Source organism: Phyllobates terribilis, unplaced genomic scaffold, assembly GCF_046119375.1.
Source record: "Phyllobates terribilis strain yellow unplaced genomic scaffold, ASM4611937v1 Scaffold_13__5_contigs__length_258822181, whole genome shotgun sequence".
In the NCBI taxonomy this organism is placed as follows: domain Eukaryota; kingdom Metazoa; phylum Chordata; class Amphibia; order Anura; family Dendrobatidae; genus Phyllobates; species Phyllobates terribilis.
Genome location: NW_027362773.1, coordinates 167083710 through 167098299, shown reverse-complemented (window position 1 = coordinate 167098299; position 14590 = coordinate 167083710). Strand labels below are relative to the sequence as shown.

General features: G+C 50.6%; 1 protein-coding gene across 1 annotated transcript in view; it reads right to left on the bottom strand.

Moving 5' to 3' along the window:
* LOC141174218 (harmonin-like) overlaps window positions 1-14590 on the bottom strand; it is a 140401-nt gene that overhangs the window by 116324 nt on the left and 9487 nt on the right. Inside the window, exons 2-4 of the mRNA XM_073659034.1 lie at window positions 4695-4744; window positions 3232-3384; window positions 2259-2375 (exon numbers count right to left, since the gene is read on the bottom strand). Coding sequence (XP_073515135.1) covers window positions 2259-2375; window positions 3232-3279 — 165 coding nt within the window. The 5' untranslated portion in view covers window positions 3280-3384; window positions 4695-4744. The remainder of the gene's footprint in view (window positions 1-2258; window positions 2376-3231; window positions 3385-4694; window positions 4745-14590) is intronic.

The window sequence follows — 14590 nt, the reverse complement described above, 5'->3', positions numbered from 1 at the left end:
GTGGTCAGGTACCTTGCAGATGACGCCTGTGCCTGGTGGTGTGGTCAGGTACCTTGCAGATGATGCCTGTGCCTGGTGGTGTGGTCAGGGACCTTGCAGGTGATGCCTGTGTCTGGTGGTGTGGTCAGGGACCTTGCAGATGACGCCTGTGCCTGGTGGTGTGGTCAGGTACCTTGCAGATGATGCCTGTGCCTGGTGGTGTGGTCAGGTACCTTGCAGATGACGCCTGTGTCTGGTGGTGTGGTCAGGTACCTTGCAGATGATGCCTGTGCCTGGTGGTGTGGTCAGGTACCTTGCAGATGATGCCTGTGCCTGGTGGTGTGGTCAGGGACCTTGCAGGTGATGCCTGTGTCTGGTGGTGTGGTCAGGGACCTTGCAGATGACGCCTGTGCCTGGTGGTGTGGTCAGGTACCTTGCAGATGATGCCTGTGCCTGGTGGTGTGGTCAGGTACCTTGCAGATGACGCCTGTGTCTGGTGGTGTGGTCAGGTACCTTGCAGATGACGCCTGTGCCTGGTGGTGTGGTCGGGTACCTTGCAGATGATGCCTGTGTCTTGTGGTGTGGTCAGGTACCTTGCAGATGATGCCTGTGCCTGGTGGTGTGGTCAGGTACCTTGCAGATGATGCCTGTGCCTGGTGGTGGGGTCAGGTACCTTGCAGATGATGCCTGTGCCTGGTGGTGTGGTCAGGTACCTTGTAGATGATGCCGGTGCCTGGTGGTGTGGTCAGGGACCTTGCAGGTGATGCCTGTGCCGGGTGGTGCGGTCAGGGACCTTGCAGATGACGGCTGTGCCTGGTGGTGCGGTCAGGGACCTTGCAGATGACGGTTGTGCCTGGTGGTGTGGTCAGGGACCTTGCAGATGACGGTTGTGCCTGGTGGTGTGGTCAGGGACCTTGCAGATGACGGCTGTGCCTGGTGGTGGGGTCAGGGACCTTGCAGATGACGGCTGTGCCTGGTGGTGTGGTCAGGTACCTTGCAGATGATGCCTGTGTCTGGTGGTGTGGTCAGGGACCTTGCAGATGATGCCTGTGCCTGGTGGTGTGGTCAGGGACCTTGCAGATGATGCCTGTGCCTGGTGGTGTGGTCAGGGACCTTGCAGATGATGCCTGTGCCTGGTGGTGTGGTCAGGGACCTTGCAGATGATGCCTGTGCCTGGTGGTGTGGTCAGGGACCTTGCAGATGATGCCTGTGCCTGGTGGTGTGGTCAGGTACTTGGAAGATGATGCCTGTGTCTGGTGGTGTGGTCAGGGACCTTGCAGATGATGCCTGTGCCTGGTGGTGTGGTCAGGGACCTTGCAGATGATGCCTGTGCCTGGTGGTGTGGTCAGGGACCTTGCATATGACGGCTGTGCCTGGTGGTGGGGTCAGGGACCTTGCAGATGATGCCTGTGCCTGGTGGTGTGGTCAAGTACCTTGCAGATGATGCCTGTGCCTGGTGGTGTGGTCAGGGACCTTGCAGGTGATGCCTGTGCCTGGTGGTGTGGTCAGGTACCTTGCAGATGATGCCTGTGTCTGGTGGTGTGGTCAGGGACCTTGCAGGTGATGCCTGTGCCTGGTGGTGTGGTCAGGTACCTTGCAGATGATGCCTGTGCCTGGTGGTGTGGTCAGGGACCTTGCAGGTCGTCCGTCACGCAGACCTCACTAATGTAAATGGTCTGACGTGACACTTGGTCCTTCTCACCTCCCTGAAATGTGCCTGGAGTTGTAGGACATTCATCATCCGGTCCTGAGGGACGTTGTTCACAATGAAGCGGTCATCAGTGTGGGATGGGGCAGAGGACGTCCACTTCTCGGCCTCTCTGTGACTCTTCCAGTCTCTATCTCTGTTGCACCTGCTGATGACTCTGAGACTCTCTCAGCTCAGTGGCCTCTTCCGTCTGAGAACCTCCTGCTTGAAGCCTCACAATGGCCGATACTGGTGATCAATTGTCAGGTGTCGAGGGTCTTACCATGTCACAATGTGAACAGCGTGCTGTGGACGACTGTCTAATACCAACTCTAATTGACCGCCAATATTTACAGGGCGATTCATGGATCAAACACTTGATGATTATGTCATTAAGCTCCTTCTTAGAGAACAGCAAGTGGGGCAAAAAGTCCTGAGACATTGAACAGATGGACATGTGCATCCAGAAGTCTAGAAACATCACATTAAGTTCTCCTGAGAAGGTCAGAGGGCATTATAGGGTCGTCCGGAAATGTCACCCGAAACCCAAATATCCCAAACTATTTGTGATCTGCGTGTGTCGTGTCCGTACCTCATGGGCCTCGCCCTCAGCGGAGGAGATTTGCTCCAGGCGGGTCTGGCAGAGCCTCTCCACCCAATGCTGGACCTTCTCCGACTCTTCTAGATCTTCTCGCTCTGTCTCCGAGACCTTCGGCATAGAAATAAATAGAGATGAGTGACAGGTGACGCCCACCCATTGTACACATTCTGCAGCACACGGCCCACGTGTCCCCCCACTCACATAACAGAAAAATGGGGTATCTATCAGCATAATGACACCCCAGACCCAAACCAAGCTGCATCACAGCACCTAGATAACCCTGGTGATTGGGGGACGAAGGGTGAATGGGGAAGTGTGGACCCCGATTCAGCAAGTTCATATTACAAATATCAGGTCTGTGGATTCCCCCCATCCAAGGATAAAGTTGTGCACCTAAAAAGTGGCCCCCAATACTACCAACGCTTCAGGCCATAAACTGAGGGCAACATGACGCCCCCCTCCCCCGCTGTACAAGCTGCACTCCTGGAAAGAAAGTGGCCAACTTCTGCGGCCTTCATGAGTCCAGTGGGCGGAGACACTTAACGACATTATCCCAAGAAGAATATAGACCCCTGCCAATAAATAAAATGGGGTTCATGAGATCCCCACTATTCCTCACTGCCCAAAGAAGTCAGGAGTCACCCGTGTGACCTCAAAACTCTACTCACTTAGTGCAGTGAGCAGGAATGGGGGCTGGAGACCACCATTCTACAAGCAGGAGGGGCCCCAGCTGTGGAACACAATATAGATCACCGCTGCTGTGGATCAATGATGCCATAAATGTCCTGTACGCATGTAAAGGCAGCTGTTAATCATAGTGTGGGCCCGCCCACTGGACTCTTAAGCCCGGTGTCCCCGCCCACTGGACTCCTAAGCCCGATGTCCACCTGCGCTCCTGCCCAAGCTCTATGGATGTATAGCACTAGAGGAGACCACAAGGGCAGAGCGACCCCACGGCCATTACCTCCTGCACCAGCCGGCTGATCTTCAGCTGCTTCTCCTTCTCCAGCATCTCCTCCTTCTCTTTGGCCAATTTCTGCTGGAACTCCACCTCCTTCTTACTCTTCTTCTGCTCGCTCAGACTCTCCGCCTTCACCTTCTGCCGCTCTTTTCCTTTCTGATGGTCAGTGGATCAGGACAAACAGGGGCAAAGATCACAAAGGAGACACGGGGCAGATCACGGCAGATCACACGGAGGAGGACCGCGGGGCAGATCACACGGAGGAGGACCGCGGGGCAGATCACACGGAGGAGGACCGCGGGGCAGATCACACGGAGGAGGACCGCGGGGCAGATCACACGGAGGAGGACCGCGGGGCAGATCACACGGAGGAGGACCGCGGGGCAGATCACACGGAGGAGGACCGCGGGGCAGATCACACGGAGGAGGACCGCGGGGCAGATCACACGGAGGAGGACCGCGGAGCAGATCACACGGAGGAGGCCCGTGGAGCAGATCACACGGAGGAAGACCGCGGAGCAGATCACACGGAGGAGGATCGCGGACCAGATCACACGGAGGAGGACCGCGGGGCAAATCATATGGAGGAGGCCCGCGGAGCAGATCACACGGAAGAGGACCGCGGGGCAGATCACACAGGGCAGATCACGCGGAGGAAAATCGCGGACCAGATCACACTGAGGAGGACCGCGGAGCAGATCACATGGCACACAGAGCAGATCACGTGGAGCAGATCACACAGAGGAGACCATCGGAGCAGATCACACGGAGGACGGCGGAGCAGATCACACAGAGCAGATCACACGGAACAGATCACACGGAACAGATCACACGGAACAGATCACACGGAACAGATCACACGGAACAGATCACACGGAACAGATCACACAGAGGAGGCCCGCGGAGCAGATCACACGGAGCAGGACTGCGGAGCAGATCACACGGCACACAGAGCAGATCACGTGGAGCAGATCACACGGAGGACGGCGGAGCAGATCACGTGGAGCAGATCACACGGAACAGATCACACAGAGGAGGCCCGCGGAGCAGATCACACGGCACACAGAGCAGATCACGTGGAGCAGATCACACGGAGGACGGCGGAGCAGATCACACAGAGCAGATCACAAGGAACAGATCACACAGAGGAGGCCCGCGGAGCAGATCACACGGAGCAGGACCGCGGAGCAGATCACACGGCACACAGAGCAGATCACGTGGAGCAGATCACACGGAGGAGACCAGCGGAGCAGATCACACAGAGGCCCTGGGTGGATACATGGGGGGAGGGGGTATCAATTAGTGGACAACCCCTTTAAGGTTGCAGGAACGCTGGCTTGGTAGCACCGCCTCTCTGTGTGGTGTACCCTTGTATGCAGTATGGGGCAGCAAGCACCACACGGCACACGCGGGCATCACACGGCACACGCGGGCATCACACGGCACACGCGGGCATCACGTCTTACCTTCCTCAGAGTCGGGAACTTCCCTTCGTACCGGTAGAACCATCCGAACGCTAAATGTGGCGACACAAGAAGACGGTGAGCGCCGGCCGCCACATCCAGTCACCACTGCGCCAAAGTTATTCTAATTAACCCTCCATACCCCAGAGTGGAGTTGGGTAGATAATCGCAGGAAGGGCGGGGGGCCACCGGTAAGTGAGTGCCCCCACCTCACGTGACTGCGCCTGAATACTTTGTGGGATAACACGGTCTCTATGGTAACATGTGTGAACCCCATTAGAAAATCATTACTTTATTAATACAAATCCGGACTACCGGCCCATAAATGGTCACTAGAAAGCTGCACTGGTGATGGCCCACGAGTATTGTCCCTCACCCCAACACACCGGATTCTCAGCCTCTACCCAGGGTCTGTACCCCAGGACTGGCATTTAGCAAATGTGCTGCCAATATTCAAAAAGGGGACAAAAGCCGAACTTGGAAATTCTAGGCCGGTAAGCTTAACCTCTACTGTGGGTAAAATCCTGGAGGGTTTCCTAAGAGATGCTATACTAGAGTATCTGAAGAAGAATAACCTCCTGACCCAATATCAACATGGGTTTACGAGGGACCGTTCCTGTCAGACTAATCTGATCAGTTTTTATGAGGAGGCAAGTTCAGGACTGGACCAAGGAAATGCAGTGAATGTTGTGTATATGGACTTTTCAAAAGCTTTTGATACGGTTCCACACAAAAGGCTGATACATAAAATGAGAACAATGGGGATAGGGGAAAATATATGTATGTGGGTTAAGAACTGGCTCAGTGATAGGAAACAAAGGGTGGTTATTAATGGAAAACACTCAGACTGGGTCATAGTTAACAGTGGGGTACCACAGGGGTCAGTATTGGGGTACCACAGGGGTCAGTATTGGGCCCCCTTCTTTTTAACATATTTATTAATGACCTTGTAGGGGGCATACAGAGTAATATTTCAATATTTGCAGATGACACTAAACTCTGCAGGGTAATCAATACAGAGGAGGACAATTTTATATTACAGGAGGATCTATGTAAACTAGAAGCTTGGGCTGATAAATGGCAAATGAGCTTTAATGGGGATAAATGTAAGGTAATGCACTTGGGCAGAGGAAATAAAATGTATAATTATATGCTTAAATGTAAAACACTGGGCAAAACTGTCACTGAAAAAGACCTGGGTGTATTGGTGGACGACAAGCTCACGTTTAGTGGCCAGTGTCAGGCAGCTGCTGCAAAGGCAAATAAAATAATGGGATGCATTAAAAGAGGCATACAGTGCTGGCCAAAAGTATTGGCACCCCTGCAATTCTGTCAGATAATACTCCGTTTCTTCCTGAAAATGATTGCAATCACAAATTCTTTGGTATTATTCTCTTCATTTAATTTGTCTTCAATGAAAAAAACACAAAAAGAATTGTCCTAAAGCCAAATTGGATATAATTCCACACCAAACCTAAAAAAGGGGGTGGACAAAAGTATTGGCACCCTTTCAAAAATCATGTGATGCTTCTCTAATTGGTGTAATTAACAGCACCTGTAACTTACCTGTGGCACCTAACAGGTGTTGGCAATAACTAAATCACACTTGCAGCCAGTTAACATGGATTAAAGTTGACTCAACCTCTGTCCTGCGTCCTTGTGTGACCACATTGAGCATGGAGAAAAGAAAGAAGACCAAAGAACTGTCTGAGGACTTGAGAAACCAAATTGTGAGGAAGCATGAGCAATCTCAAGGCTACAAGTCCATCTCCAAAGACCTGAATGTTCCTGTGTCTTCCGTGCGCAGTGCCATCAAGAAGTGTAAAGCCCATGGCACTGTGGCTAACCTCCCTAGATGTGGACGGAAAAGAAAAATTGACGAGAGATTTCAACACAAGATTGTGCGGATGGTGGATAAAGAACCTCGACTAACATCCAAACAAGTTCAAGCTGCCCTGCAGTCCGAGGGTACAACAGTGTCAACCCGTACTATCCGTCGACGTCTGAATGAAAAGGGACTGTATGGTAGGATACCCAGGAAGACCCCACTTCTTACCCCGAGACATAAAAAAGCCAGGCTGAAGTTTACCTGAGAAAGCCTAAAACGTTTTGGAAGAATGTTCTCTGGTCAGATGAGACAAAAGTAGAGCTTTTTGGGAAAAAGCATCAACATAGAGTGTACAGGAAAAAAAAGAGGCATTCAAAGAGAAGAACACGGTCCCTACAGTCAAACATGGCGGAGGTTCCCTGATGTTTTGGGGTTGCTTTGCTGCCTCTGGCACTGGACTGCTTGACCGTGTGCATGGCATTATGAAGTCTGAAGACTACCAACAAATTTTGCAGCATAATGTAGGGCCCAGTGTGAGAAAGCTGGGTCTCCCTCAGAGGTCATGGGTCTTCCAGCAGGACAATGACCCAAAACACACTTCCAAAAGCACTATAAAATGGTTTGAGAGAAAGCACTGGAGACTTCTAAGGTGGCCAGCAATGAGTCCAGACCTGAATCCCATAGAACACCTGTGGAGAGATCTCAAGATGGCAGTTTGGAGAAGGCACCCTTCAAATATCAGGGACCTGGAGCAGTTTGCCAAAGAAGAATGGTCTACAATTCCAGCAGAGCATTGTAAGAAACTCATTGATGGTTACCGGAAGCGGTTGTTTGCAGATATTTTGGCTAAAGGTTGTGCAGCCAAGTATTAGGCTGAGGGTGCCAATACTTTTGTCCGGTCCTTTTTTGGAGATTTGTGTGAAATGATCAATGATTTGATTTTTGCTTCATTCTCTTTTGTGTTTTTTCCTTGCAAGCAAATTAAATGAAGATAAGACCAAAGAATTTGTGATTGCAATCATTTTCAGGAAGAAACTGAGTATTATCTGACAGAATTGCAGGGGTGCCAATACTTTTGGCCAGCACTGTAGATGCTCATGAGGAGAAGATAATTTTACCTCTATACAAGTCACTAGTGCGACCACACTTAGAATACTGTGTACAGTTCTGGTCTCCGGTGTATAAGAAAGATATAGCTGAACTAGAGCGGGTGCAGAGAAGAGCGACCAAGGTTATTAGAGGACTGGGGGGTCTGCAATACCAAGACAGGTTATTAGAGGACTGGGGGGTCTGCAATACCAAGACAGGTTATTAGAGGACTGGGGGGTCTGCAATACCAAGACAGGTTATTAGAGGACTGGGGGGTCTGCAATACCAAGACAGGTTATTAGAGGACTGGGGGGTCTGCAATACCAAGACAGGTTATTAGAGGACTGGGGGTCTGCAGTACCAAGACAGGTTATTAGAGGACTGGGGGGTCTGCAATACCAAGACAGGTTATTAGAGGACTGGGGGTCTGCAATACCAAGACAGGTTATTAGAGGACTGGGGGGTCTGCAATACCAAGACAGGTTATTAGAGGACTGGGGGGTCTGCAATACCAAGACAGGTTATTAGAGGACTGGGGGGTCTGCAATACCAAGACAGGTTATTAGAGGACTGGGGGGTCTGCAGTACCAAGACAGGTTATTAGACGACTGGGGGGTCTGCAATACCAAGACAGGTTATTAGACGACTGGGGGGTCTGCAATACCAAGACAGGTTATTAGAGGACTGGGGGGGTCTGCAATACCAAGACAGGTTATTAGAGGACTGGGGGGGTCTGCAATACCAAGACAGGTTATTAGAGGACGGGGGGGGTCTGCAATACCAAGACAGGTTATTAGAGGACTGGGGGGTCTGCAATACCAAGACAGGTTATTAGAGGACTGGGGGGTCTGCAATACCAAGACAGGTTATTAGAGGACTGGGGGGTCTGCAATACCAAGACAGGTTATTAGAGGACTGGGGGGTCTGCAATACCAAGACAGGTTATTAGAGGACTGGGGGGTCTGCAATACCAAGACAGGTTATTAGACGACTGGGGGGTCTGCAGTACCAAGACAGGTTATTAGACGACTGGGGGGTCTGCAATACCAAGACAGGTTATTAGACGACTGGGGGGTCTGCAATACCAAGACAGGTTATTAGACGACTGGGGGGTCTGCAATACCAAGACAGGTTATTAGAGGACTGGGGGGTCTGCAATACCAAGACAGGTTATTAGAGGACTGGGGGGGTCTGCAATACCAAGACAGGTTATTAGAGGACGGGGGGGGGGTCTGCAATACCAAGACAGGTTATTAGAGGACGGGGGGGGTCTGCAATACCAAGACAGGTTATTAGAGGACTGGTGGGTCTGCAATACCAAGACAGGTTATTAGAGGACTGGGGGGTCTGCAATACCAAGACAGGTTATTAGAGGACTGGGGGGTCTGCAATACCAAGACAGGTTATTAGAGGACTGGGGGGTCTGCAATACCAAGACAGGTTATTAGAGGACTGGGGGGTCTGCAATACCAAGACAGGTTATTAGAGGACTAGGGGGTCTGCAGTACCAAGACAGGTTATTAGAGGACTGGGGGTCTGCAATACCAAGACAGGTTATTAGAGGACTGGGGGGTCTGCAATACCAAGACAGGTTATTAGAGGACTGGGGGGTCTGCAGTACCAAGACAGGTTATTAGAGGACTGGGGGGTCTGCAATACCAAGACAGGTTATTAGAGGACTGGGGGGTCTGCAATACCAAGACAGGTTATTAGAGGACTGGGGGGTCTGCAATACCAAGACGGGTTATTAGAGGACTGGGGGGTCTGCAATACCAAGACAGGTTATTAGAGGACTGGGGGGTCTGCAATACCAAGACAGGTTATTAGAGGACTGGGGGGTCTGCAATACCAAGACAGGTTATTAGAGGACTGGGGGGTCTGCAATACCAAGACAGGTTATTAGAGGACTTAGTCTTCCTTCAACCTTAAAAACTATGTTACTATGTTACCAGCAGAGGATGACCCCTAGTACAATGGCGCCCCCACTCATCGGTGGCTGTCCCTGGAATCCCTGGTGAGCACTAATATGCCAAAATATACACGATAATACAGATAAAATCTATTGTGTGATGGGACCGACCGAGCCAAGAGAATCAACGACACAATGTCAACGCAACAGAAGGACGGGCGAGGGCGGTATTAGATCAATATCAATGTAACAGAAGGACGGGACGGGCGAGGGCGGTATTACATCAATATCAATGTAACAGAAGGACGGGACGGGCGAGGGCGGTATTAGATCAATATCAATGTAAGAGAAGGACGGGACGGGCGAGGGCGGTATTAGATCAATATCAATGTAAGAGAAGGACAGGACGGGCGAGGGCGGTATTAGATCAATATCAAAGCAAGAGAAGGACGGGACGGGCGAGGGCGGTATTAGATCAATATCAATGTAAGAGAAGGACGGGACAGGCGAGGGCGGTATTAGATCAATATCAATGTAAGAGAAGGACGGGACAGGCGAGGGAGGTATTCGATCAATATCAATGTAACAGAAGGACGGGACAGGCGAGGGCGGTATTATATCAATATCAATGTAACAGAAGGACGGGACGGGCGAGGGCGGTATTATATCAATATCAATGTAAGAGAAGGACGGACGGGCGAGGGCGGTATTAGATCAATATCAACGCAAGAGAAGGACGGGACGGGCGAGGGCGGTATTAGATCAATATCAACGCAAGAGAAGGACGGGACGGGCGAGGGTGGTATTAGATCAATATCAATGTAACAGAAGGACGGGACGGGCGAGGGCGGTATTATATCAATATCAATGTAAGAGAAGGACGGGACGGGCAAGGGCGGTATTATATCAATATCAACGTAACAGAAGGACGGGACGGGCGAGGGCGGTATTAGATCAATATCAATGTAACAGAAGGACGGGCGAGGGCGGTATTAGATCAATATCAACGCAAGAGAAGGACGGGACGGGCGAGGGCGGTATTAGATCAATATCAACGCAAGAGAAGGACAGGACGGGCGAGGGCGGTATTAGATCAATATCAACGCAAGAGAAGGACGGGACGGGCGAGGGCGGTATTAGATCAATATCAATGTAACAGAAGGACGGGACGGGCGAGGGCGGTATTAGATCAATATCAATGTAAGAGAAGGACGGGACGGGCGAGGGCGGTATTAGATCAATATCAATGTAAGAGAAGGACGGGACGGGCGAGGGCGGTATTAGATCAATATCAATGTAAGAGAAGGACGGGACGGGCGAGGGCGGTATTAGATCAATATCAATATAAGAGAAGGACGGGACGGGCGAGGGCGGTATTACATCAATATCAATGTAACAGAAGGACGGGAAGGGCGAGGGCGGTATTAGATCAATATCAATGTAACAGAAGGACGGGACGGGCGAGGGCGGTATTACATCAATATAAACATAAAAGAGAAGGACAGGACGGGCGAGGGCGGTATTAGATCAATATCAACATAAAAGAGAAGGACGGGACGGGCGAGGGCGGTATTAGATCAATATCAACATAAGAGAAGGATGGGACGGGCGAGGGAGGTATTAGATCAATATCAATGTAACAGAAGGACGGGACGGGCGAGGGCGGTATTAGATCAATATCAATATAAGAGAAGGACGGGACGGGCGAGGGCGGTATTAGATCAATATCAATGTAACAGAAGGACGGGCGAGGGCGGTATTAGATCAATATCAATGTAAGAGAAGGACGGGACGGGCGAGGGCGGTATTAGATCAATATCAACATAAGAGAAGGACAGGACGGGCGAGGGCGGTATTAGATCAATATCAATGTAAGAGAAGGACGGGACGGGCGAGGGAGGTATTAGATCAATATCAATGTAGGAGAAGGACGGGACGGGCGAGGGCGGTATTAGATCAATATCAATGTAGGAGAAGGATGGGACGGGCGAGGGCGGTATTAGATCAATATCAACGTAAGAGAAGGACGGGACGGGCGAGGGCAGTATTAGATCAATATCAATGTAACAGAAAGACGGGCGAGGGCGGTATTACATCAATATCAATGTAAGAGAAGGACGGGACGAGCGAGGGCGGTATTACATCAATATCAATGTAGGAGAAGGACGGGACGGGCGAGGGCGGTATTAGATCAATATCAATGTAAGAGAAGGACGGGACGGGCGAGGGCGGTATTAGATCAATATCAATGTAACAGAAAGACGGGCGAGGGCGGTATTACATCAATATCAATGTAAGAGAAGGACGGGACGAGCGAGGGTGGTATTACATCAATATCAATGTAAGAGAAGGACGGGACGGGCGAGGGCGGTATTAGATCAATATCAATGTAACAGAAGGACGGGACGGGCGAGGGCGGTATTAGATCAATATCAATGTAACAGAAGGACGGGACGGGCGAGGGCGGTATTACATCAATATCAACATAAAAGAGAAGGACAGGACGGGCGAGGGAGGTATTAGATCAATATCAACATAAGAGAAGGACAGGACGGGCGAGGGCGGTATTAGATCAATATCAATGTAAGAGAAGGACGGGACGGGCGAGGGAGGTATTAGATCAATATCAATGTAGGAGAAGGACGGGACGGGCGAGGGAGGTATTAGATCAATATCAATGTAACAGAAGGACGGGACGGGCGAGGGCGGTATTAGATCAATATCAATATAAGAGAAGGACAGGACGGGCGAGGGCGGTATTAGATCAATATCAATGTAACAGAAGGACGGGACGGGCGAGGGCGGTATTAGATCAATATCAACATAAGAGAAGGACGGGACGGGCAAGGGCGGTATTAGATCAATATCAATGTAAGAGAAGGATGGGACGGGCGAGGGCGGTATTACATCAATATCAATGTAACAGAAGGACGGGACGGGCGAGGGCGATATTAGATCAATATCAATGTAAGAGAAGGACGGGACGGGCGAGGGCGGTATTACATCAATATCAATGTAACAGAAGGACGGGACGGGAGAGGGCGGTATTAGATCAATATCAACATAAGAGAAGGACAGGACGGGCAAGGGCGATATTAGATCAATATCAATGTAAGAGAAGGACGGGACGGGCGAGGGAGGTATTAGATCAATATCAACATAAGAGAAGGACAGGACGGGCGAGGGCGGTATTAGATCAATATCAATGTAAGAGAAGGACGGGCGAGGGCGGTATTAGATCAATAGCAATGTAGGAGAAGGACGGGACGGGCGAGGGCTGTATTAGATCAATATCAACATAAGAGAAGGACGGGACGGGCGAGGGCGGTATTATATCAATATCAATGTAAGAGAAGGACGGGACGGGCAAGGGCGGTATTATATCAATATCAACGTAACAGAAGGACGGGACGGGCGAGGGCGGTATTAGATCAATATCAATGTAACAGAAGGACGGGCGAGGGCGGTATTAGATCAATATCAACGCAAGAGAAGGACGGGACGGGCGAGGGCGGTATTAGATCAATATCAACGCAAGAGAAGGACAGGACGGGCGAGGGCGGTATTAGATCAATATCAACGCAAGAGAAGGACGGGACGGGCGAGGGCGGTATTAGATCAATATCAATGTAACAGAAGGACGGGACGGGCGAGGGCGGTATTAGATCAATATCAATGTAAGAGAAGGACGGGACGGGCGAGGGCGGTATTAGATCAATATCAATGTAAGAGAAGGACGGGACGGGCGAGGGCGGTATTAGATCAATATCAATGTAAGAGAAGGACGGGACGGGCGAGGGCGGTATTAGATCAATATCAATATAAGAGAAGGACGGGACGGGCGAGGGCGGTATTACATCAATATCAATGTAACAGAAGGACGGGAAGGGCGAGGGCGGTATTAGATCAATATCAATGTAACAGAAGGACGGGACGGGCGAGGGCGGTATTACATCAATATAAACATAAAAGAGAAGGACAGGACGGGCGAGGGCGGTATTAGATCAATATCAACATAAAAGAGAAGGACGGGACGGGCGAGGGCGGTATTAGATCAATATCAACATAAGAGAAGGATGGGACGGGCGAGGGAGGTATTAGATCAATATCAATGTAACAGAAGGACGGGACGGGCGAGGGCGGTATTAGATCAATATCAATATAAGAGAAGGACGGGACGGGCGAGGGCGGTATTAGATCAATATCAATGTAACAGAAGGACGGGCGAGGGCGGTATTAGATCAATATCAATGTAAGAGAAGGACGGGACGGGCGAGGGCGGTATTAGATCAATATCAACATAAGAGAAGGACAGGACGGGCGAGGGCGGTATTAGATCAATATCAATGTAAGAGAAGGACGGGACGGGCGAGGGAGGTATTAGATCAATATCAATGTAGGAGAAGGACGGGACGGGCGAGGGCGGTATTAGATCAATATCAATGTAGGAGAAGGATGGGACGGGCGAGGGCGGTATTAGATCAATATCAACGTAAGAGAAGGACGGGACGGGCGAGGGCGGTATTAGATCAATATCAATGTAACAGAAAGACGGGCGAGGGCGGTATTACATCAATATCAATGTAAGAGAAGGACGGGACGAGCGAGGGCGGTATTACATCAATATCAATGTAGGAGAAGGACGGGACGGGCGAGGGCGGTATTAGATCAATATCAATGTAAGAGAAGGACGGGACGGGCGAGGGCGGTATTAGATCAATATCAATGTAACAGAAAGACGGGCGAGGGCGGTATTACATCAATATCAATGTAAGAGAAGGACGGGACGAGCGAGGGTGGTATTACATCAATATCAATGTAAGAGAAGGACGGGACGGGCGAGGGCGGTATTAGATCAATATCAATGTAACAGAAGGACGGGACGGGCGAGGGCGGTATTAGATCAATATCAATGTAACAGAAGGACGGGACGGGCGAGGGCGGTATTACATCAATATCAACATAAAAGAGAAGGACAGGACGGGCGAGGGAGGTATTAGATCAATATCAACATAAGAGAAGGACAGGACGGGCGAGGGCGGTATTAGATCAATATCAATGTAAGAGAAGGAC